This window comes from Elephantulus edwardii, unplaced genomic scaffold (assembly GCF_000299155.1).
Source record: "Elephantulus edwardii isolate Elephantulus edwardi_28Jun2011 unplaced genomic scaffold, EleEdw1.0 scaffold00017, whole genome shotgun sequence".
Lineage (NCBI taxonomy): Eukaryota > Metazoa > Chordata > Mammalia > Macroscelidea > Macroscelididae > Elephantulus > Elephantulus edwardii.
The window spans coordinates 22,959,388-22,982,979 of record NW_006399767.1 but is presented as its reverse complement, the minus strand read 5'-3'; the positions used below and the strand labels follow the sequence as shown (position 1 = coordinate 22,982,979).

At 41.4% G+C, this 23,592-nt stretch overlaps 1 protein-coding gene across 1 annotated transcript in view; it reads left to right on the top strand.

Annotated features, from left to right (window-relative positions):
- TBC1D22B (TBC1 domain family, member 22B) overlaps nt 1-22,845 on the top strand; it is a 112,342-nt gene extending 89,497 nt beyond the window's left edge. Inside the window, exon 13 of the mRNA XM_006882026.1 lies at nt 21,666-22,845. Within this exon, the coding sequence (XP_006882088.1) occupies nt 21,666-21,794 (129 nt within the window). The 3' untranslated portion in view covers nt 21,795-22,845. The remainder of the gene's footprint in view (nt 1-21,665) is intronic.
- Nucleotides 22,846-23,592: the final 747 nt, after the last annotated feature.

Genomic DNA, 23,592 nt, shown 5'->3' with positions numbered 1-23,592 from the left:
GTGAAGTTTCACCATCCATGTCTCTAGGGACCACCCTGGTTGCACTTCCTTCAGGATAAACTTGTTTGATTTGTGGATGAAAGAGCACCACTTGCTACTGGAGAAGATAATGATGATGAAGTTCTAGGTCTTGTGGAAAATTTTGATGAGGCTTCAAAGATTAAGACCAACTGACTTCAGTCAACTTGTGAAGAAGATAAACTTGAAGAAGTTACTTCGAGCTGCTTTTTATAACTGCTTTTAAAAATTGTTTTGTTTAGATCTGATAAAATCTAGATCTGTAATATTTTTAAGCCCAAGCCACATTGCAGCTCTTTTTAGTTTCCACTTAAATACGATTCATTCTTTGCAACTAAATAAACTGAAGAAAGCCTGGGAATAAAATTTGAAACAAAGGTTTAAAAAAAACCTAAAAACTTATTTGTTCTTTTGGCATTCCATGGGTTATTCAGTACTCTTCTCCAACACCATAATTCAGAGACATCAATTCTTCTTCCATCATCTGTATCTATTGTCCAACTTTGAGTTGCATAGGAAGCAATTGAAAAACTATTTTTTGGTCATTAAACTGACAACCTGGCTCTTTAGCACCTTGGAGAAGTCCTTGACAGTAGATTTTCCCAAAGCAACACATCTTTGATTTCTTGACTGTTCTTGCCCTGGGTGTTGATTATGCATCCAAGCAAAGTGAAATTGTTGACAGTGTCAATCTTTCCCCATCTGTCATGATGTTGCCTATAGGCTCACTGGTGAGGACTTTTGTTTTCTTCATGTTGAGATGCACCTCTGCAACAAGTGCCTCAAATCTTCCTCGCTTTCAACAAGCAAGGTTGTGTTATCTGTAGAAACAGGCTACTGATGAGTCTTCTTCCAATACTGATGCCACATTCTTCTTCAGCTTCTCAATCTCAAATTATTTACTCAGCCTAGAAGTGACAAATAATATATCTTGAGTCTAGAATTCAAAAGAGAGAAATCTGGACTAAGTTATAAATCTAGGAGCCTTTGCCTGTATTGTATTTGAAACCAGAAGACTGGAGAAGATAGCCTAAGGAAGCGAATGTCAGGAGGAGTGGGGTTTGCCCCCTGGCATGGTTGTGCATGAAGAGGTGAAGGATAAAAGGTGGACAGAGCAGAGGAGGCTCAGAGGAATCAGCTAGTGGGGGTACAGCATCCTAGAAGCCCTGGGTGGGATGCTGCCAAAAATCCCTGTGAAGGAGACGTAAGGATGACATAGGTGTGAATGTCAGGCACCGCTCCAGGAGGCCCTGAAACTGGAAGAAATGAACATTGAGATCTGCTGAGATCTGCAGACCACCAGAAGGTTGTTCATAGTTGTGATTTCTGGGAGAAGGAGGGAGCTTTTGCTTTTCTTATTTGTTTGTTTATAAACATTTGGAGGGTTACTGATGGTGGTTGCTCAGTGGACATGTATTTCTTTTTAAAAAGTGGGAGGAAAGCAAGAGAAAATGGAATTTTTTTTTTTATTCCAGCTAATAACATAGGTGTTTTCAAGAACAGCAACATCTCCATGTGATGCCTGAGCAGTCGCACTCTGTAATTGGTGTTAGATGGTTATAGAACAGAGACCTGTTCAGCAGAGAAATGAGAAGACAGGACCTGACTTGTCTAAGTACGAGCTTGGAGAAAAGGAAAGAATAGATGAGTTGACTTCAATGAACAGATTCTAGTTATAGTACAAGGCTGCCGGCTGCGATTAAGAGCTGTGACTTTTGGCAGCATGCCACATACGTGCCATCCTAGGACAAATGAGGACAGGACAAAGGCTGGAATGGCCCTGTGCCGGGGTGAGCAATCAGTTTTGATAATGTGGTTGAGGTGGAGCAGAATCTTGAGAGCATGAAGTCTCATTTAGTTATGACGAGCCAGCCTAGAGAGAACCTTGTCACGTATGATAAAAGTGCCTCCCAGTTTAGCTCCGAAAGGTGGAGGTGATTCCTGGAATGGCTCTTAGTCGTTCACAACCTCAGCAGAGTGAAGGACACACCGCTCTTTGACTTTACAGCTGTGTTAGACCAGGAGATGTTCTTTGGTAAGGAATACATTCAATTAGCAGATGGATTTGAGTTGATGTCTTTCTACAGTAACCCAGAGCAGAATATTGGGGATTGCTGTGCAATGCTGCATTCACACGTCAGTTACCCTACTCTCAAGAGAGTCTCTTCTCTTCCTTTCAGACAGAACAGAATGCATAATTAGACTTGATGTTTGGTCTGTTGGGTTGAGTATGACCCAGAGCAGCCTGCTGAACAACAGACCTGAACCCTGTCTTATCCTGCACCATACTCATCATCTCTGATACACTTGAGCCCACTGCTGCAGTCACTGTGTCAGTCCATCTGGTTGAGGGTCTTCCTCTCTTTTCACTGACACACCACCTTTCCAAGCATGATGCCCTTCTCTAAGGAACAGCTCGTCCTAACAACATGGCCTAAGTACTTGAGATAATAATAATTAGACTGGCTATCTATTAAGTTCCTCCTGTCATTCTCTGAACAATAAAAGAAACAATATATGTGATTATGTGGTGTAGACAGTTTAGGAGACAGAAGCTAAATGCAGGTGTAAGGGATGAAGGCTCAAGAATATCATGTCAAGCCAGGAGATACTGGACGTGATTTCTGCAGAGAAGGAAAGCATGCACGTCCTAATAACTAAAGGGCTATTTGTGATTTAATCCCTGCAAAGGCAGCTCAGGAAATGGATATAGTGATGTGGAGAGCCAAATACACCCAGGCTGGAAGAGAGACGTGCCAGGGCCAAAGGCTAAGTGGCTCAAAGAAAAACTGAGTGAAGAGGCTATAGACACAGAAGTGGGTATTGTAGCAGTTACAGCAAATCAGCCATTTGTCACACATGAAAAGGAAAGAAAAAGAGCCAAGTGTGAGGAAAAGCAGTTAAGTTTATTAGTCACTCTGCTAGCTGACTTTACCACTTTTACCTTTGGAGGCCAGGATCCCAATCTGGGACAATTCCTCAGTCTATACAATGTAACTAACATCACTGAACAGTCTGTGGATTGCTCCTCAATTTGGGTTTGTCTGTTGGGTGCTTATGATTAGATGGAGGTTCTGTGTTTGGGGGAAGAATGCCACAGAAGTGCATGTTCTTGAGGGGTCTCATTACTGCTGACCTTGGTCACTTGCTTACAATGGGATGTGCCAGGTTCCTCCTCTGTTTCACTTTGGTGGAAACTATCTTGTTGGGAACCACTCTGAGACTAAACAAATGCTCCATTTTTCTTTATTCTTTTACCTAGTGCAGATTTTTTTTTTAACACAGATAACATGCGTGCCTTATGGAGGTTTTTGCAGATTGCAAAGTTCTGTGTGTGCTGTGCATATTATTACCTTGTACATATTACACACAGAAATACTGTGATTTTGTTTAATGTCTTCTAATGATTCTTACCTGCAATGCTCATTACTGTAGCTTTTGTCTGATAACTTTTTACTTTCATTAATCTTCTTCTTTCATTAATCTTTTATTCTTATTGATTGGAATTCAGCTGTGAAAAAAGAGCTATCCTTTCTCCCCCCATTTGTTTGTATCAACATAAATTCATGAGTACTTATTTTCTTTTGCAAGTTACCCAGTTTTGTCATTACAGTACTGTCCAGGTTGTCTTGGTTTGAGGAGCTTCATAAAATTAGCCCTTGTGTCTCTGCAACATGCTTCTGTCAGTCATTTTGGTTTTAATAATACTTTTTTTCTGTGAAAATCTATACTGTAAATGAGGATCCTAGTCAAGAGTTTTCACACAGATTGTTTCGTGATGTTTTTCAAACTGTGTCAGCATTCTCATCATTCTGTTCTTGTTCTATTTCTAGTAATTCCATTTCCCTTTTCCTTTACCCTCTCATCTTTAAGTAATGGCTAACCATTTGGTAGCATAGAGATGATTTTTTGAAGGAGGATAGTGTGCTTATGCCACTTCATCATTTTTAAGCACTTTCTGACTTTCCAGAACCACAGATGTTTCAAAACTTACTTTGTTTGGGCTTGCACTAACCTTGGGATGCTTGGGTGCTGATTAAATCAAGTTTTTGTGACTAAAAGGTTAGTGGGAAGGAGTTGTACAGCCAACTCGGGAGGAACTCAGTTTGAATCCACCAGCTGCTCTGCAGGAGGATCGGCAATTTATTGCCTCTGAAAACCCACAGGAGGGTCAGCTATGGATCGGTCCTGACTTGACAGTACACAATAACAGTAACTTTGCAATGAAACTGTAAGAAAGCATCCTGCTGATGTTCGAAACTGATAGCGACAGAGGTCAGGTAGGCGAGGTGTTGGCTGAGGACCATGGATGGGTTTTCTGAGTCATAGGCCAGGTTCACTTTCTCTCTTGATCTCAGTGACAGTTACACAGGTGGGCGCATATGTAAAAAGTTCTTATACTGATTCCCTTAAGTTAAAATGCTCCTGAGCTATTTCAGATTGTGAGCACTCAAGAGACACATGGCCAGAAATTTGTAGAGACAAGAGTCAACAACCCCCAGGAGGCCTAAAAACTATTTTGGCTACTCCGAAATAAGTCAGATACAAAAGGGCAAATATTGTACGATCCCGGGTTTTATGAAATATCAAGACTGGGCAAACGCATGGAAACTAGATTAACAGTCACCAAGGTCTGAGAGTAGGAAGCAAGAAGGGGTTAATCATAAAAATAAATTGCATTTATTTATTATTTGTAAAATATTTGACAATAGCATAATGGTTATCTAGGGCAAGTGTGTGCCCCTGGTCAGAGAGAACAGGCAACTCAGCCAGTTGCTGGTCGCCCCAAAGTCTAAAAAGTTACCTTGGATAAAGCAGTATCTGAGAGAGCCCAGAAGAACATGGAACCCACAGAAGTGTCAGGGCAAGTGCCAACAAGCTTACAACTGACTGCAGGAGACACCATGCAGGAGGCTCCAAAGGTTAATGATCAGTGTTACTTTTAAACAAAGGAAATGGCAGAGGAGTCTGTGGAATCAGCTGAGGACTGTACACCCAAGCCAAGTATCAAGTGCTCTCAGAATTTTCTGCTTCTGTCTTTACAGAAGGAACATTGAAGAGATTCCACTCTGAAGGTGCCTTTTGTGGGTGACAAGTCAGAGTTATTAAATGAAATCGTGCGAAGCCCAAGGGATGTTTGAGGCCTCAATACCAGACTAAATGTAAATAAATCCATTGAACCAGATGGCATCCACCCACCACTTCGACAGGAACTCAGGGGTGGAACTGTGGAACGTTGCCCAAATTCAGGCCCTGTCTTTACAGATAGTTGGTAAATTGCCATTTTGGATTCCTGCCCGTAAGAAGGGTTCACAGGGAAGCTGGGAACCAAAGGCCTTCTACCCACAGCCAGCTGGTGTGATAAAAGGCACGATTTTTGCACATAAACAAAAGCAAAGCATGGAAGGTAGCCCTGCAGGTTACCTCTGAGGGAAAGGCTTGTTTAACAAACTAGAGTGCTTTTAAGCAGAGAAAACGACAAATAAAAGTTTGACTTTCAAAAAATTTATATCAAAGGACATTTTTGTTTCATGTTGTTGTTTTATTGTTTGCAATATGTAACAACATTTGCCATTTCAGCATTCTTCTCATCTACAGTTCAGTAGTATTAACTTGGGTTCATTGTGTTATTCAGCTGTCACCCATATATATATATATATATGTTCCCAAGATTTTCCATTGTTCTTGCCATAAACAAAGACATGCTTTTGAAAAGTTATATTGGAACCAGAGGAAGTGTTTTGCAGCCTTAGTGATTCTCAAAACAAGAGAGTTGTTTGGGGTTTTTTTAAGCACTTATTTCACTAGGAAAATATTTATACATGCTGAATACATTTGCAAAGAATGTTCCAATATTGCAAAGTGGATGTACATACTGTATTTTAATAGTTTTTTCAGCATCTAAGCTTTTATTAATGTTTTAAAAAACGAACATTCATACCAGTGAGGATAGAGGTAGGGGAAAAGGGAAAGGTAAAAGAAGAAGGAATTCCACCTTGTTGGTAATAAAGCTCCAGGTTCATCCCATCTTGGATTTCTTAGTCACCCAAACACACGTGGTCTTTGAAATGGCATACCACATCTTAAGGACAATTTTGTTCCAACAGGTGCCAGTTTGGACTGCGATCAGTTTCATAAGATCTCCAATGGTGTCATTAGTATTAGTCAGCCTTATGGTTGAGACACCCACTAAATAGTGTTCTTTTGCTGCTGTTACACATCTCATGTTTGATTGTATTTTGCCCATATTGCTGAGTAAAATTAATCAATTTGTCATTATTTCCCTCAGACTTTTCTGTGCTTTCCTTTCTCTCCACTCTGCCTGTAAGGGCTCAGCATGTATTAATACAGTGATTATGACCATAAACTTTTCAACCAGAATGTATGGTTTCAAATCGCAGTCTAATTTCTTAGGACACCTTGGACATCTTCCTTAACTTCTGCTTTAATTTCCTTATCTGTAAAATAGAGATATTAATACCTTCGATACAGACTTAATGTGATGATTAAATGAATTCATACAAAGAATGAATCTAAAGGAGCTCTGGTGGCCTAATGACAAGAAGCTGCACTGTAATCCCAGAGGGATGCAGTTCAAATCCACCAGATGCTGTGCTGGAGAAGGAGAGACAATCTCCTCCTGTTCTAGTCAGATCCAATTTGACAGGACACACACAAAAAATAATGAAATAAAAAAAAAAATTTAAGAAGTATGAATCTAGAGCTCTATCTGGTATATAGTAAGTACTCAATAAATGATATCTGCAACTGTGAGTCTTATTATCCTTGATGTTCTCTTTTTTCCTCCCTAGTTCTTGCATCTATTGTACATTCTGTAGTGGGTACAATCCCTGTACCTTCTCTTATTGAAGTGCCTGCTTATCACTTACTGTTTTAGTTACTGTACTGCTGTAACAGAAATACCACAAGTGGATGGATGACTTTAACAAACATGAATTTATTCTCTCACATTTTAGAAGCCCAGAAGTCTGAATTCAGGGTGCTTATGCTGGAAGAAGGCTTTCTCTCTGTGTTACCTCTGGAAACAGTCTCCTTCCCACATCTGTGTGCCCAGCATTCCTTGGAGACCTTCATGTGTCTTGGCATCAGTCTTTCCCTGGGTCTAAGTGGTTCTTAGCACAAGGACTCCTGTCCAGAGGACATGCTTTGTACCTGACTTTTCTTTCTTGATGCTATTGAGGTCCCGCTCTCTTGACTAGCTTCTCTCTCCTTTGCTCTCTTGCAAGATAAAAAAGAAAACAAAAATCCTCCAGACAAATAGGCGGCAGCATTATAAATGGAGAAATGATTGGCATGTCAAGGATGTCATTTTTCTTGAATCCACAGTCAACATCCATGAAAACAGCAGTCAGGAAATCAAAAGACATATTATACTGGGAAATCTGCTGTGACAAACCTCTTCAAAGTACTAAAGAGCAAAGATGTTCATTTAAAGACTAAAGTATGCTTGACCCAAAGCCATAGTATTTTTAGTTTCATCATATGCTAGTGAAAGTTGCATAAGGGATAAAGACTGAAGAACTGATGTATTTGAATTGTGGTGTGGGCAGAGTGTTGACTGTACACCATGAACTGCTAAAAAAAAGCAAACAAATCTGTCTTGGAAGAAATATAGCTAAGATGCTCCTGAAGGACAAGAATGATGAGACTTTCTCTCACATACCTTGGGCGTGTTATCAGGAGGGCCAACTCCTTGAAAGAGGACATAACGCTTGAAAAGGTGACAGGTCAGTGAAGAAGAGGATGACCCTCAACAAGAGTGAGTGGGTCACACAGTGACTTTGACAGTGGATTTAAGCATAGTAAAGATTGTGAGTATTGTGCAGAATCAGGCAAGGTTTCTTTGAATTGCATATGGGGTCACTAGGAACTGAAGTTGACTTGACTGCATCTAACAATAAAATAAGGAAGATGCAGGCCAGACTCTAGGGTAACTCCCCTTACATCGTATGAATAAGGTTGTTGCATCAATCTCCCCCCACCCCATCCTGTCTCATTAACGTAGGCCAGGATTTACCACACATAGCAAATGGAGGGTAATTACTTCATTACTGAACTGCCAACCACTGTGCATCATGGCCTAGCCAAATTGACACGTTTGGAGGGAACACAGTTCAATCTAGGACACCTGCTATCCCTTCTGTTCTCCTCACTCTGTGTATACGCAAACAGGTCAAATTCCTTCCCTGTTAAATTTTTTTATTCCTTTGGGAATTGTGGATTCACAGCAAGTACCGGTACTAGGCCCCATTTTCTGCTTATTTTAGCCATTTCCAGCTTTCTGTTCTTTTCCTATGAAAAGCTATTGATTCCTTTCCATTAATGGGAGCTGTTTACTTGCTTGCCTTTCTGAATCCCTGCTGCTTGCCCGACAAGCTGTCTTCTCCCTCTGTAATATCTCATCTGACTGCAAGTCATGCTTAATGCTCACATCAGAGCTGGCTTTGTAACAAATCTTTAGTTGTCTTCTTCCCCTAGATAAAATAAAACCCTGACTTGTGGCTTAATACCTTCTGTCCTAGCCATGATTTTGGTGGGCTTTCTTTCTTCTTCTTTATCCATATCCCCAGTATATTAACTCACTGGGCAGTTTCCCATTGTTAGAGCACAATGGGAGAAAGGTGCTCTTCCTAGGCATAGCCACCAGGTGGCAGAGTGGTTCCTCCCAGGTAAACCCCAGTGCCCTTGGGGGAGATGTAGAGGTTAACCTTGATAGAATTATTTGGATACTACTGGAAGGTTTCTAGTAAAGTTGAAGAATTGGAAATTATATATCAATTCTATTACAAAAAAGAATATTCTCTGAGAATTTTCTCTAGACAGATCACCCCTTGGTTGCTTGTTTTTCTTTGTTTTCAATGCAAGTGTAGATTACTGTAAAGGGAACAGATGCACCATGGGGATGTCTGAGTCTGACTTCTACCCACTTCATCAAGGAGAACTATCCCCATCAATAATATCCATAGCAGCAAATAGACAGTTGCTTAGTCAGACACCTTATCCCACATGCTCCTGTACCACTTTCTACCAATCATTTGGGTCCAATATTTGTTGTTGATTCACAGACTTTACTCACAGCTGTGGTACCAAGAGTGGAGCTCATTAAGGAAATAGGTGGGGGAATAGGAGCAACAAAGAATGTCACCCAGTGCACGTCCAAGTTTATCTCTGCAGTCCCACGTTAGATTTACAGCAAAATGCAATTCTTCAATTAGTGAAATTCCCAGTTTCATTTCAGTGGCACAAATTCAAGAAGCCTCCGAGTTCCTTAATCATCCAGCAAGGTTTGCTTCAGCACAGTTACAAGTCAGTTTTTCAGTCATCCCACAAGCAAAACCTTAACTGTGGCCTATATCTCAGGGCTCCTCTGGTTATACTTTGCCACAGTCTCTTCACAGTAGTGCAACAGTCTCTTTCCAGCACTGTCACCAAGATCTTGCTCTACAGTGTGGAAGGCACTCTCTTATATTAGTCCCATAGCTGTTGATGATTTGCAAGACCATGTGTCCATAGTTAAGATAGCTAGAGATCAATGGGGACTAACATAATGGCTAGAAAAGTCAACTTTTAAACTAACACTACAGTTACATATAAAAAATTAGAAAGTTCTTTAGACAAAAAAGATCAGGTAGGTGAAATATTGTCATACAGAGATAAATACCATAATTTCTTTTAAGTATTTCCTTTTAGACCTTTAACCATGCAAATCTGCATTAATATGTAAATGCAAGTATACCTAATCTGCTCCCTTCAAATTGACTGTTAGTGAACCTACAGATCAGGATAGAAATGCTCATAAGGTTTCCAGGGCTATACATTTTTTATAAAACCAGAGTACGTTCATCCTTCTACAGAGTACCTAATTGGTTCAAACCATCAATCTTTTGGTTGACAGCTGAATTTTTCTTAACCACTGAGCTAACTTGAATACATGAGTGGCATAGTCTGTAGAGTTAACCCAAAGCCAACATCTCTAGTGGTTCAAATCCACCAGCAGCTCTGTGGGAAAAAGATGAAGAGTCACCTCACATACTATTTATAGTCTCTGAAAATTCGCTGGAGTGTCAGCTATGAGTTAGTTCCAGTTTGATAGTAATGAATCAAATGTGTGTGTGTGTGTGTGTGTGTACTTTTTTAAAATAGCTAACTTTTTAAAAAATATTATTAATTTCAGTGAAAATTTACAGAGACCTTGGATTTCCTTTCATTCATTGTTGCAGTTTTTTCCCGTCCCAGCCCTGCCCCCCAGAAAACTACCCTCTTGGAAAAGTAAAAGAAAAATTCTTTCATTGTTTTACAATCCCTCCCCTCAGATCCACTCCACTATGCAGCCTTCACTCTGGACTCCTGTCATGACAAAAATACCTAATCACATAATCCCTTTTAAACAGTTTTCTCCCTCATCTGTTTCAATGCAGTATACATTATTAAACCCATCCTTCTCAGTCTCCCCCCAGCCCTGATGTCAGTCATTTTTACAACAGTGGCACCATGCAATATTTGTCCTTTTGTGAGTGAGACACTTCACTCAGCATAATGCCTTCCAGGGTCACCCATTTTGAATAATATTGCATGAGTTCATTGTTTTTCAATGCAGCATAGTATTCTGTTGTGTGAATATACCACAGCTTCTCTATCCATTTGTTTGTTGATGGGCACTTAGGTTGTTTCCAACTCCTTACTATTGTGAACAAAGCAACAGTAAACATGGGTGTGCATATATCTGCTTGGATGGCAGTTACCGTCTCTTTGGGGTATATTCCCAGTAGTGGAATTGCTGGGTCAAATGGTGTTTCTATTTGCAACTTTTTGAGAAAGCACCATACAGCCTTCCATAGTGGTTGCACCATTTTACACTCCCACCAACAGTGAATAAGGGTTCTAGTTTCTCCACAACCTCGTCAGCATTTATTGCTTGCTCTTCTGTTAAATTTTGCTATTCTTACTGGGGTGAGATGATATCTTATAGTTGTTCATGTGTACTGTTAATGAGGAAACTCTGGTAAATTAGTCCTTAGTGAGCTAATAACCCCAAAGACTGTGTGTGGCAGTTCAGTTCCACCAGCTGCTCAGAGGGGGGAAAGATAGTCTCCTCCCATTGCAATTTCAGCCTCAAAAACCCTATGAAAGGTCACTATGAGTCAGAATCAACTTGGCAGCAGTAAAGATGAGAATGAACATGTGTGTATGTATATTCTCAAAGTAGGGGTGAACTTGTATACTGTTAATGACATCATTTTGTGCATCTTTTATAACCTGATGTTTATCACTTACAGAATATAGAGAATGCTCTGCAATGTAGAAAGTATAGATTTATTTCACTTTTCTCCATTTTTAAATTATTTACACATTAACATGTTCTGCTGTCCTAGTGGCAAGAAGCTACATTGCAATCCCGTAGGCACTCAGTTTGAGTCCACCAGCTGTTCCACAGGAGAAAAATGGGCAAACTCCCCCTGTGTGATTAAACTGCCTCTCAAAACCCACCAGAGATCAGCTATGGGTTGATTCCAACTCAGTGGTACACAACAACATTAACATGAGCATATACTTATTGTAAAAAATTATTAAAGCATTAAAATAATGAATTGGCTGTAAGGAATCACAGTTTACAGATTAACCTTAATGTTTTTAATGAAAGGTCTTCCTCTGTGTAAAGTCTGGTGAATTCTTTCCTTGGGATCATGCTATTAAGCCTTCTTTCCAAATGTACCTTAAATTTTGCAATAATTTTTTTTAGTGTAGGCTCTTGTTTTATAATCACTAAAGGTGGTCCCAAACATGCTGTCTATAGAGACCACAGAAATTTTTGAAAGGTATGGATTGCTGAGGACCGTGTCATGTCTTTATAATCCAAAAACTCCAGTTGGTTGAGGCCGGGCACATGTAGTTCTAAGAGTGCCCCAGTCAATTCAGCTCAGCAGCCTGGTTCAGCACCACTTACTGTGATGGCTTAAACCCCCAAATGTTTCATTGCAGTCCAGGACCATGAGATCTTGTTGCTTATGTTCTGGTATAGGCTAAGCAAGTACCATTCCTTCAGAACCAGCTCTTCTTCCACAGAAGGGAGGAGAAGCGTTATGGTTCAGAAGGATTGCTGGAGACTTAATGAGCTATGGTGTCAAAAAAATAGGATGACAATAAAAAAAATAGGATAGCACTTTTTATTTCATGCAGCAAGTTGGTTGAAAATGGAAGTGAATTTTATGCTGATGAAAACAATTTCTACAAAATCAGAAAGAGTGTTTTCCAATGAATAAATTTTTAACATTTTTTAATATTAATGTTAATTTGGACAATTGGGCATTTAAACTGGCTCTGAAAGCAAATATGATGAGGATTTTTATTTGTGGTGTAGCTAAGAGCAGATGATATACCTACAGAAGGAGACCTTACACTGGAGTCCATATTTATTTATTTTTTTTTTTTTTTTTTTTGACGGAGATCAAACTGTTTTATTCAGAGCTTTCGGGGGAAGAGTCAAGGAGGCAGGAAAGGCGAGGTTCAACGATGGCGGTCTGGGCAGGATCACGCGAACTTCGGAAACGCCGAAAAGACTTGGAGTCCATATTTAGAAATCCTCAAGATTGGCACAGGATAGAGCAAGGTTCAGATCTGTTGTTCATAGAGCTGCTATGAGTTGTAGTTAACTTCACGGAACTATGCAAAGGCATTTGACTGTGTGGATCACAAATTGTGGCTAACCTTGAGAAGAATGGGAAGCCCAGAATTCTTGATTGTGCTCATGCAAAACTTGTACCGGAAAGTAAACGTCTGAACAAAGCAAAGAAACACTGCAAAGTTGAGTATCAAGAAGGGAGTACATTAAGGATGTCCTTTCTCCATATCTTTTTAATCAGTATGTGGAACAGATCATTCGAGAGGCTGGACTTTATGAGGAGAATTGTGGTATCAGGATTGGAGGAAGACATATCAACAACCTTGTTATGCACATGACACAGCCTTGCTCATCAAAACTGAGGAGGACCTGATGTCTTTGCTGCACAAGGTCAAAGACTAATCTTCAATACAGATTGAAGCTTAACATCAAGAAAACAAAGATTCTCAACAAACATCAATTAGTGTTTCACCCTCTTGACCCCATCCTCCCACATACACAAACTGGGAAAGATGTCTCTTTTTGCCAGCATCCTCATCAGGAAGTCAACTTTTTTCCTAACTCTTGTTATCAGAATCTTAACCTTTTTTGATAATATCCACATCCGTTGGATCATCTTTCTTTGGAATGGGAACAAATATCGATCTCTTCCAGACAGTTGGCCAGGTGATTGTCCTCCAGATTTCTTGGCACAATTTGGTGAATACATTCAGGGAAGCATCTATTTATTGAAATATGTCAGTTGGTATGCTGTCAATTCCTGGGGCCTTGTTTTTTGCCAATCCTTTCAGAGCAGCTTGAACTTCTTCCTTCATCACCATAGTTCTTGTTCACACGTTGTTTCATGAAATTCTTCTATGTCTGCCAATTCCTTTTGATACAGTAACTCTGTATACTCTTTCCATCTTCTTTTCATACTTCCTAGATTATTTAATATTCTGCCCAAAGCAGCCTTAAGTATTGCAACTCAAGGTTTGACTTTGTTTTTCAGTTCCTTCCACTTAAGAAATGCTGAGTGAGTTCGGCCCCTTTGATTTTCTTACTTCAGCTCTTTGCACATTTCATTATCATATTTTAATTTGTCTTCTGTGCTGCCCTTTGAAATCTTCTGTTCAGCTTCTTAATTTCTCGGTTTCTTCCCTCTGCTTTGGCTTCTCAGTGCTACACTGCTATATTCAGAGTCCTTTCTGACATCCATCTTGGTCTTTTCTCCCCTCTCTTTGTACTGACCCCTGCATTCTTCCTGGATAATGTTCTTGATATCCTCCCACACCTCATCTGGTCTTTGCTCATTAGTTTTCAGGGCCTCAAACCTGTTCCTGAGATGGTTTTGAAATTCAGGTGGGATAGACTCAAGGTCAAATTTTGGTTCCTATGGATTTAATTTCTTTTCTTCAGCTTCAGTTTGAGCTTGCATATGAATAGTTGGTGGTCTGTTCCACAGTCAGCACCAGGCCTCGCTTTCACAGCTGATATTGAGCTTCTCCAGTGATTCTTTCCACAGATGTAATCGATCTGAATCCTATGCATAGCATCAGGTAAAATCCATGTGTATAGCCTGTGTTTGTTTCATATAAAAACTATTTGCAATGACTGAATCATTGATTGTACTAAATTCTATCATTCTATTTCCAGCTTCATTTCTGTCTCCAAGTCCATGTTTTCCAACTATTGATCTGATCCTTCTTCTCTGTTTCCAACTTTTGCTTTCCAGTCACTCATTATTATTAATGCATCTTGATTGCATGTTCGATCGATCTCTGACTGCAAAAGTTGGTAGAAATCTTCTATTTCCTTCTTTTTGGCTCTAGTTGTTGGTGCATATATTTGAATGATATTGGTATTTACTGGACTTCCTTGTATGCATACGGATATTATCCATATCAGGGAGGCTGGGCTATATGAGGAGAAATGTGGCATCAAGATTGGAGGAGGACTCATCAACAATCTGCCTTATGCAGATGACACAGCCCTGCTTGCTGAAACTGTGGAGGCCCTGAAGCACTTGCTGCAGAAGGTCAAAGACTGCAGCCTTAAAGATGAATTGAAACTCAACATCAAGGAAAAAAGATTCTTACCACTGGGCCAATTGGCAGCATCATGATAGATGGTGAAGAGATTGAGATTATTAACAGCTTTAGTTTGCTTGGCTTCACAATCAACACTCTTGGTACCAGCAGCCAGGAAATTAAAAGACATATTGCATTGAGAAAGTCTGCTGTCAGAGACCTCTCCAAAGTACTAAAGAGCAACGATATCAGTCTAGATGCCTGTTTCAGGCCATGGTCTTTGTAATTTCTTGCCATGTGTCAGAAAAGTACGCAATAACTAGAGCTGATAGAAGAAGAGTTGATGCCTTTGAACTGTGGTATTGGAGAAGAGTATTGAATATACCATAGATTGCTAGGAAAACAAACACGTTCATCCTGAAGAGGGTGAGAACAGGCTGCTCCTTGGAGGCAAAGATTCTGAAGCTTCATTTGACATATTTTGGACATGTTGTAAGGAGGAACCAGTCCTTGGAGAGGGACATCATGCTTGGGAGGGTGGAGGATCAGCACAAGAGAAGAAGACCCTCAATCAGATGGATTGATTCAGCAACTGGGGTAATAGGGTAGGCGTGTCAGAGATAGTACGATTAGCACAGGATAGAGTCGGGTATAGGGTTGTTGTACATAGGGTCGCTATGAGTTGCAAGTAACTCGATGGCACATAACAACAACCTTTCTATGACCCTTCAGCTCTCTAGTGAAGACTATGGATCCCTTCTCAGAATAGTGATTTTAGTAAGAGTTAAAAGAAAGGACAAGATTTATTTTCACTCATCTGCAAATAAATCTCAAATCCAAAAAAAAAGAATAGTGATTTTAAGTATATTGTTGCTGTTGGTTGTTGTTAAGCCAAGCAGGACTCATAGGGACCCTATGAACAAAAGACTTGAAGCCTTTCTATAACTATTGTTATTTCTCAAAGTTCTTAGAGTTTCCAGAGGCATGTTGTTTAGGAAGTGGATGGTAGTCCTACTTCCAAGCCTGTCTTAAACTTGGAGCTCCACCAAACACTGTTCACCATGAGTAACTTTTACGGCATTTGACACCCCAGGGGCACAAGGTTGAACATTCACAGCAACCCCCAGTTACCTCAGTACAGCAAATTGACAGAAGAATGCTATACCACTTAGAAGAATGTTCTTCAAAATATAATAACTGACTTTTTAATACAAAGGCCCTCCATGAGGTCTTTTTGACTCACCTTCCAAACATGAAGAAGTAGACTATTCATACACATTGCTTTGCCTATTTCAACTGTTTCTGTTAATAAATATAGCTGCTGATCCCTGTATAGACATGTTTTCATTCTCCTGGATAAAAATAAAATACTGATGTTAAGTGCATATTGTGCACTTTTACTATTAAAAGGCCAGAGTTTTTTTTGGTAGACAAACTTACCTACAGCCAAGCTAGCCACTGTTTTGAGTACAATCTAGGCCAGTAGACAGACAATGGGGATGAGCATGTCATGACTTCAGCTAACAGTTATAAAATACATAGTATCGCTGAGGAAATATAGTATCACAGTGTTTTAAAAACAAATATGTGATAGTGTAATGTGTTCCCTCAAGTCAGACCCAACTCATAGCCGACCCTCCAGTGAGTTTTCAGATGCAGTTAATTACACGGGAGGAGATTGCCCATCTCCCTCAGCACAGTTGGTAGATTTGAACCAATCATGTGCCTTTGGATTGGCTTCACAATTCCTTACTGCTGAACCACCAGAGCTCCCAAATGTGATGTATGTGTTTTATTATTATAGTCTAATAAGCTTTGAGGAAGACAGAACTGAAGCCACAGGAGAATTGATAACTGAGAAAATGAGCACAAACATTTCAGAACAGGTTTTTTTAAAAAAATATGTCAAGTTTTTTCCTCTTTTTGTTTCATGCATATTGTGTTTTCTACAACAGATGCATTTTTTTTAAGCATTGATAGCATCTGAGTAGATTGAGTCAATAGCATAATTAGTTTGGGTATGTTGCCTTGTTGAATGAATTTCCTTAACAATGATGTGAAGGGAAAAGGTGCTTAACTGGAGATTACCAGAAAGAGCCTATGGAAGGAGAAAAGTATGGACATATAGAGAAACAAATCATCCATTTCCTTCCTGATTGTGTTTTTCCTAGAGATTCTCCACCATTTTTATTTAAGCCTCTGCATCCTACTTTTGGACATCAGCATATGGGAAAAAGGATTACAATGAGCATAGTCTTTGCAATGAGAATATTCATTGTTGTGTTGTTGTTAATGTGCAGTGTAGTTGACTACAACCCATAGCAACCCTAGGCATGGTAGCTCTGAACCCTGCTATGTCCTGAGCCAGTCTCACTATCTCTGACACACCTACCTACCCTCATTACCCCACTTACTGTGTCAGTTCATCTCATCTGAGGTCTTCCTTTTGCGCTGTTCCTTCACCCTTCCAAGCATGATGTCCTTGTCCAAGGACTGGTTCCTTCTGGCAACATGCTCAAAGTATGTGAGGTGGAATCTCAAAATCCTTGCCTCTAAGGATCAGAGGGTTTCACCCTCTCCAGAACAGACCTGTTTGTTCTCTTTGCAGTCCATGGTATATTCAGCATTCTTCAGTACCACAACTCAAAGGCATCTTCTTCTGTCATCTTTGTTCATTGTCCAGCTCTCTGATGCATAACAAGTAATTGCTAAGACCATGGCTTGGATCAGGTGCACCTTAGCCTCTAGACTTACATCATTGCTCTTTAGCACTCTGGAGAGGTCCCTGACATCAGATTTTCCCAAATCAACTCATCTTTTGACGTTCTGTCTCTACTTGGTGGTATCATGCCCTCTTCCTGGGATTAGCTTTCTTTATAAGGTTTTTATAAGCTTTATTTGTATAATTAGTAGGCTATCCAGTCTTCTTGGTAGGCCACAAGTACCTTATGTGCATAGCCCTGTCTAGTTAATTACAAAGCCATCTGCACTGCACTTCTCTACAGTTAATAACCCGGATGTAAGAAATCCAAGGCTCAAGTAGGCTCCAGGTGGCAGGGACCCAGCCTTCATCTCCCTTTTCATTCTGCTACCTTTACAGTTTTAACCTTATGGTCTCAGATGACTGTATCTACTCCTCAATTTATGTCCACTTTTTACAATGGAAAGGGGAGATGTATTTTAGTGAGAACTCCACAAAGTTACACCTGTCATGTCTGCTCACATTCCACTGGCCAGAACCCAAGCATGTGGCTGTAATGTGTGCCTTCAGGAGCTTCGTGCTGAGCAGAACATCTCTTACTAAAAGAAGAACTTCCTTAAAAAGTGTACAAAGTGCAAGACTCTCGCACTGGAAACTACAGAACACTGCGAGGGTGCTTTAGATCAGCTAAACCCAGGGTATTAAAAGTAAGCATCCGTGGCACATGGGTGGGCCTGCGGCATTCTGGGCACAACACACGCACGTCCTTTTTATTTGTTTGCCTCCTTTTCTTACTGATACATAGACACTCCTTAAGACTGATTTAACCTTTTGTCTTTTATAAGCATTAACAATAGTTTCTCAGATTCTGTTTCTATAATTTTAACTTTGTTTTGTTGGTTGGTTGTATTGTGGGGTTGTGGGTTGTTTTTTTTTTTAATATGCCTTGATATACTGAGGTTTCAAAGTGATATATAATTAAACCTGTCCGTCTCTGTAACTTCCAGGTTTAGTGTCTTCTTGTTGTTGTTGTTATGTGCCATCGAGTCATCTGTGACTCATAGCGACCCTATCTATCCTATGCCAACCTCACCGTCTCAAACTCACTCATTCCCACCACTTCACTCACAGAATTGATCCATCTCATCGAGGGTCTTCCTCTCCTGCGCTGTCCTTCCACTCTCCCAAACATGATGTCCCTCTCCAAGGACCAGTCCCTCCTTGCAACATGCCCAGAGTATGTGAGACAAAGTTTCAGAATCCTTGACTCCAGGGAATATTCTGGCTTCACCCTCTCCAGGACAAACCTGTTTGTTCTCCTAGCAGTCCATGGTACATTCAACACTCTTCTCCAGCACCACAACTCAAAGGCATCAATTTTCTTTTTATCATCCCTATTCACTGTCCAACTCTCCGATGCATAGCACGTAATTGCAAAGACTATAGCCTGGATCAGGTGCACCTTAGTCTCCAGCCTGACGTCATTGCTCTTCAGTACTCTTGAGAGGTCCCTCACAGCTGACTTTCCCAATGAAATTCATCTCCTGATTTCCTGGCTGCTGTTACCAAGAGTGTTGACTGTGGAACCAAGTAAACGAAAACTGTTAACTATCTCAATCTCTTCACCATCCATACTGATGCTGCCAAGTGGCCCAGTGGTCAGAATCTTTGTTTTCTTGATATTGAGCTTCAATCCGTATTGAAGACTACAGTCCTTTAGTGTCTTGCAACTGTTAATTTTATAATAATAAAAATAAGAATACCTGGCTGAGAGGAAGAACTAAATGGAGAATGGTACTCAGAGAGAACCTAAAAATATCACTCACTTTTGACTCTTAAAACAGGCCCTTTAATTGGCTTTCCCTCTGGAGGTGGGATTTAAAGTTAAGTGGACCTGGGCCTTGAAAGCTAGTAAAATTTAGATAAGTGGAAGAGAAAAGACAAGGTGTTCCAGGGAAAGAAAGAGTATAAATTAAACCCTGGAGGCACAGAATAAGATGGGTGAATAGGGCCTGGCTGGATACTGTACTTTGGGAACACACATTTGCTACTCACTCATCTGAGCTGACTTATACCTGACCCTCCAGCTAGATTTCAAAGCTAGAGAAAGAAAATCTATGCACTTTATGCTGTTATTGTTGTTGTTAAGTGCTGTCGAGTCGTAGGCGACTCATAGTGACCCTATGAATGAAAGTCCTGGACCTATATAACTTTCATCCTTTCTCCAGGTTCCTAGGGTTTCCAGAGACAAGCCATTATGGAAGTGGATGCCCCTGTAGCCTCCAAAAAAACCTCTGGAGGGTCAGCTATGAGTTGAGTTTGAGAGTAAACTGCACAGGAGGAGATTTCCCATTTTTCTCCCCTGGAGCTGTTGGTAGCTTTCTGCCAGAGAGGCGTGACCTTTGGGGTAGCAGTGAAACACTATGAACTAAGCCACCAGAGCGTTTCAGAGAACAACGGGAGATAAACTAAATGGCAGTTAAGAGCAAGTTTTGGAGAACAGGATAGGTGAGAAATACAATGTTTGCAAGTGACCATATGGGTTAGACAAAAAGGATACACATTGCCATCTGACCAGGACAGGGATTTGCTTGTTGTGTACCGTCGAATCGGAACCAACCCATAGCTGACCCTCTGGAGGGTTTTCAGAGGCAGTAATCCACTGGAAGAGATTGCCCGTCCTTCTCCCACGGAGCAACGGGTGGCCTCAAACTGCATGCCTTTAGGATTGCAGCGCAGCTTCTTCCCACTAGGCTACCAGAGGGAAGGGGTTTTTTAAAAAGGGAAGCAAATTAAGTATCTAACAAAAGGGAAATAAATGGTTGAATAAATTAAAGCATAGCCACATAATGGAATGCTAACAGTGAAAGCTATCATTTTCTAAAGCCATGTGGAAAAACATGAAAAATTAGAGTTAAAGATGATTTAAAAGCCTTTAAGATCCCATTACAACTGTGTAAAGAAATGTGTTTTGCGGCTTGTGTTGGTGTGTGTTGGGTTTGTGTTATTGGTCTTTCCCTCCACAAGCGAGTGTCAGCTGGCTGGACTTTCACTTGCCTGTTCTAGTAGAGGGAATACTCGGTTTATCATAGTCAACAGCATTCGTTGGGTGTCTCTTTAAAATTCTGTAGGTGGTACAGCAGCTTGTCTATTTGCTGTACTGAATAAGTTGGGGTTGCTGTGATGCTGAACACTGTGCCATAGTTGTATCAAATACCATAATGGTTACCCATCATGGACAGTGTTTGAAGGTGCTTCCAGACTGATTGAGGTTTGGAAGCAGGAGTGGCTTCCTAAACCAGATACCTCTGGAAGCTCTATAAAGATAAAGAAATGAAGTTAATTGTAGAACAGAGTTCAGGTCTTTTTTTCCATAGGGTCACTATGAGTCATATTCAACCTGACATCACTTAACCACTACTACTAAGTGAGACTAGTGTTGTTATATTTTGGAGAAACATTCTTCTACTTTGTAGATCACTCTTTGCCAATTTCTATACTGAGGTTATCTGTGTTTGCTGTGACACTGAACCTTGTGCCATTGGGGTGTGAAATGCCATAATGTTTTCTCAGTGTGGACAGTGTTTGGTGGGGCTCCCAGTTGTAAAACGGCTTTGGAAGCAGAAGTGGCATCCACTTCCTAAACCACCTGCCTCTGGAAACAGTATGAACTTGGAGAAACAACAATAGTTTCAGAAAGGCATTAGGTCTTTTGTTCATGGAGTTGCTATGAGTAATGCTCGACTTGAAGGCAATCAATACCACCACAACAAACAAATATGCATGTGAGAAAAGATTGAAAAAGAACACTTCAAAATTAAAAGAGGTGCATTTGGGTGATGAGTGCTTCTTTTTTTCTCTTTTAAAAAAATTTTTTGGGGAGCTCTGGTGGCCTACTGGCAAGAAGCTGCACTGCCGCACTGCAATCACAGAAGTGCATGGTTCAAATCCACCAGATGCTCTGCCAGAGAAGGAGGGACAATCTCCTCCTGTACCAGTCAGATCTGATTTGATGCTACACACACAAAATAATAAAATAAAATAAATATATTTTCTTTGTTGTTGTCATTTTTTAATACTTTGAAGAGGCAGGTGTGAGTGACTGAATCAGCAGGGCCTTTTCATGGCTTCCTCAAGGTGAACTAGGCTAAGGGCTGTGTGCAGCCTGGGAGGCGGGAGACCAGGCCTCCTGGTTGGCATGTGTGATCCAGGAGAAGGGCCCAGGGTTTCTGAGAGCGTGCCCACTGGCTCCCTGCTTCTAATCCAGGAGTAATAAAGATCTCTCCTTGTGTTCTAGGGTCTCCTCATGCTGTTACAGAACCTCCCTACGATACACTGGGGCAACGAAGAGATTGGGCTGCTTCTCGCAGAAGCATACAGACTCAAGTACATGTTTGCCGACGCTCCCAATCACTACCGACGATAGGTGCTGTCTCCCCATCGGGACCCAGACTGCCCCCATCTCTGATGGCAATCTGATCACTGTGGCCCCTGTGCGAGCTGTGGACCCCGGCCAGGAACCACTCCTGCTGTAAAAAGCTCACACCCGCCGCCCAGGTCTTAACTTTTGGCGTGCCTGTCCACCACACCTTGTTTCTGGATGTGTCACCTGGACCACTGTCAGTATTTCCATGCCACGTGGATGGGATCAGCTCTGGGAGAGGACAGAAAAGGAGGTACAGGGTCGTCATCTGCCCCTCTGACAGAAACTGGACAACAGAAGGGGAAGGCTCAGGGTCTCAACTCACATTGTCCCTACATGGACTGGCTGCTTCTCATCTCCCAGCCCCATCCGACACCACTGCTCCTAGTGACGTAGTTTGAGTTGATCACAGGTCAAAAACGCCTTATATTTAAGACCCCTGACCCTGCTCCTGTCTTCCTACTTTCCTAGTCCTTCCCATTTTGCCCTCAACTGAGCCAGTGAGGGGCAGCTTTCCAAGACTACTGCTGTCAGATGGAGGAGGTCCTAACACTGATAGCGCTGGGAAGAGGCCTCCCCACCAAGGGCTGGGAATTTTATTAATTTTTTTCTTTTCTCATCATACGTTTGTGTGTGTGTGTGTATGCACATGTACACACCTATCACCATTTCAGTGTGTTTCCGAATTTCTGTGTCCAGACTGGCCCCACAAAACCCATCTGAGAAAAGGCCCTAGTGACCAGGTATCAAAGTGACCAGGAATCCAAGTGTCACTTGGGAAGGATCAGGGCAGGGGAGGTGGCAGGGTTGTTTTTTTTTTACCTCTCCACACCCTTCTTCCATAATGACCCACTCCAAGATATTATGTGTAAATTGTGTTATTATGTATATGAGGAAAGATGTATAAATCTGTGTCCTTTGTAGCAGATATGGTTTTATATTTATAATGTGCATCAACATGGGAAGGCAATGTAGGTCACTAGCACAGGTGAAGTCACCAGGCCAGCAGCTCCAGTAACTCCAGGCTGCTCTGTGGGCACCCTTCTGTGAGGGGAGTGAACAGGTGGGCAGCTGCTGGAGTCAGAATGGCTGGGCAGATGGAATTGCTGTTAAAAGCAGTGGCAGCTGTTCAAGCCTCCGTGTCTTAGAGTTTTCTCCTCTCACCCTTTCCTACCACTCCTCCCTGAGCCTCTCAGAGGCACCTGCCCTGTTCCCTCTCCATGCGAAGTGGAAGAGGATGGGAACACAGCTCCCCACCCTGTACCCCAGCAGCCTCCCAGAGAGGGGATTCCAGGAGAGGCAGAAACCCTTTCTGCATAATTTTATCCTCTCCCTTTTCCCAGAGTTTGGAGAGGGCTTTTGTCTTTCCATTTTTTTTTTAAGTCAGCATTTGATGCAGGATAGAAGCTGTGACTGACTTCTCAGTGCCAAGGAAATCCGTTTCCTGTGTGTCCCTTGGTCTGGGCCCCTTCTCAGAGCGAGACATTCTTTGTACCCCATTGTCACCATAACGCCCTACACAGCTCATGAGACCTGTGACTTCGGTTCAGCTTTTTGGCGTTGGATACTGGAGGGGTGGTGGGAGTGGTGGCAAACAGCTGTCATCCTCTTGGGAAGCTGAGCAGTGTCCCCAGCGGATGACACCATGAGCCTCTTTGCCAATGATGCCCCGCCCTGTTGGTGTGCGCTGCGTCTCTCATCTGGAGCTGTCTCTCAGGCATTCTCCCTCACCTTTTCCCTTCTCCCTTTGGTGTGCCTCAGTGGTTCCCTTCACAGAGTGAGAGGGCTTCTCCTGACCCTC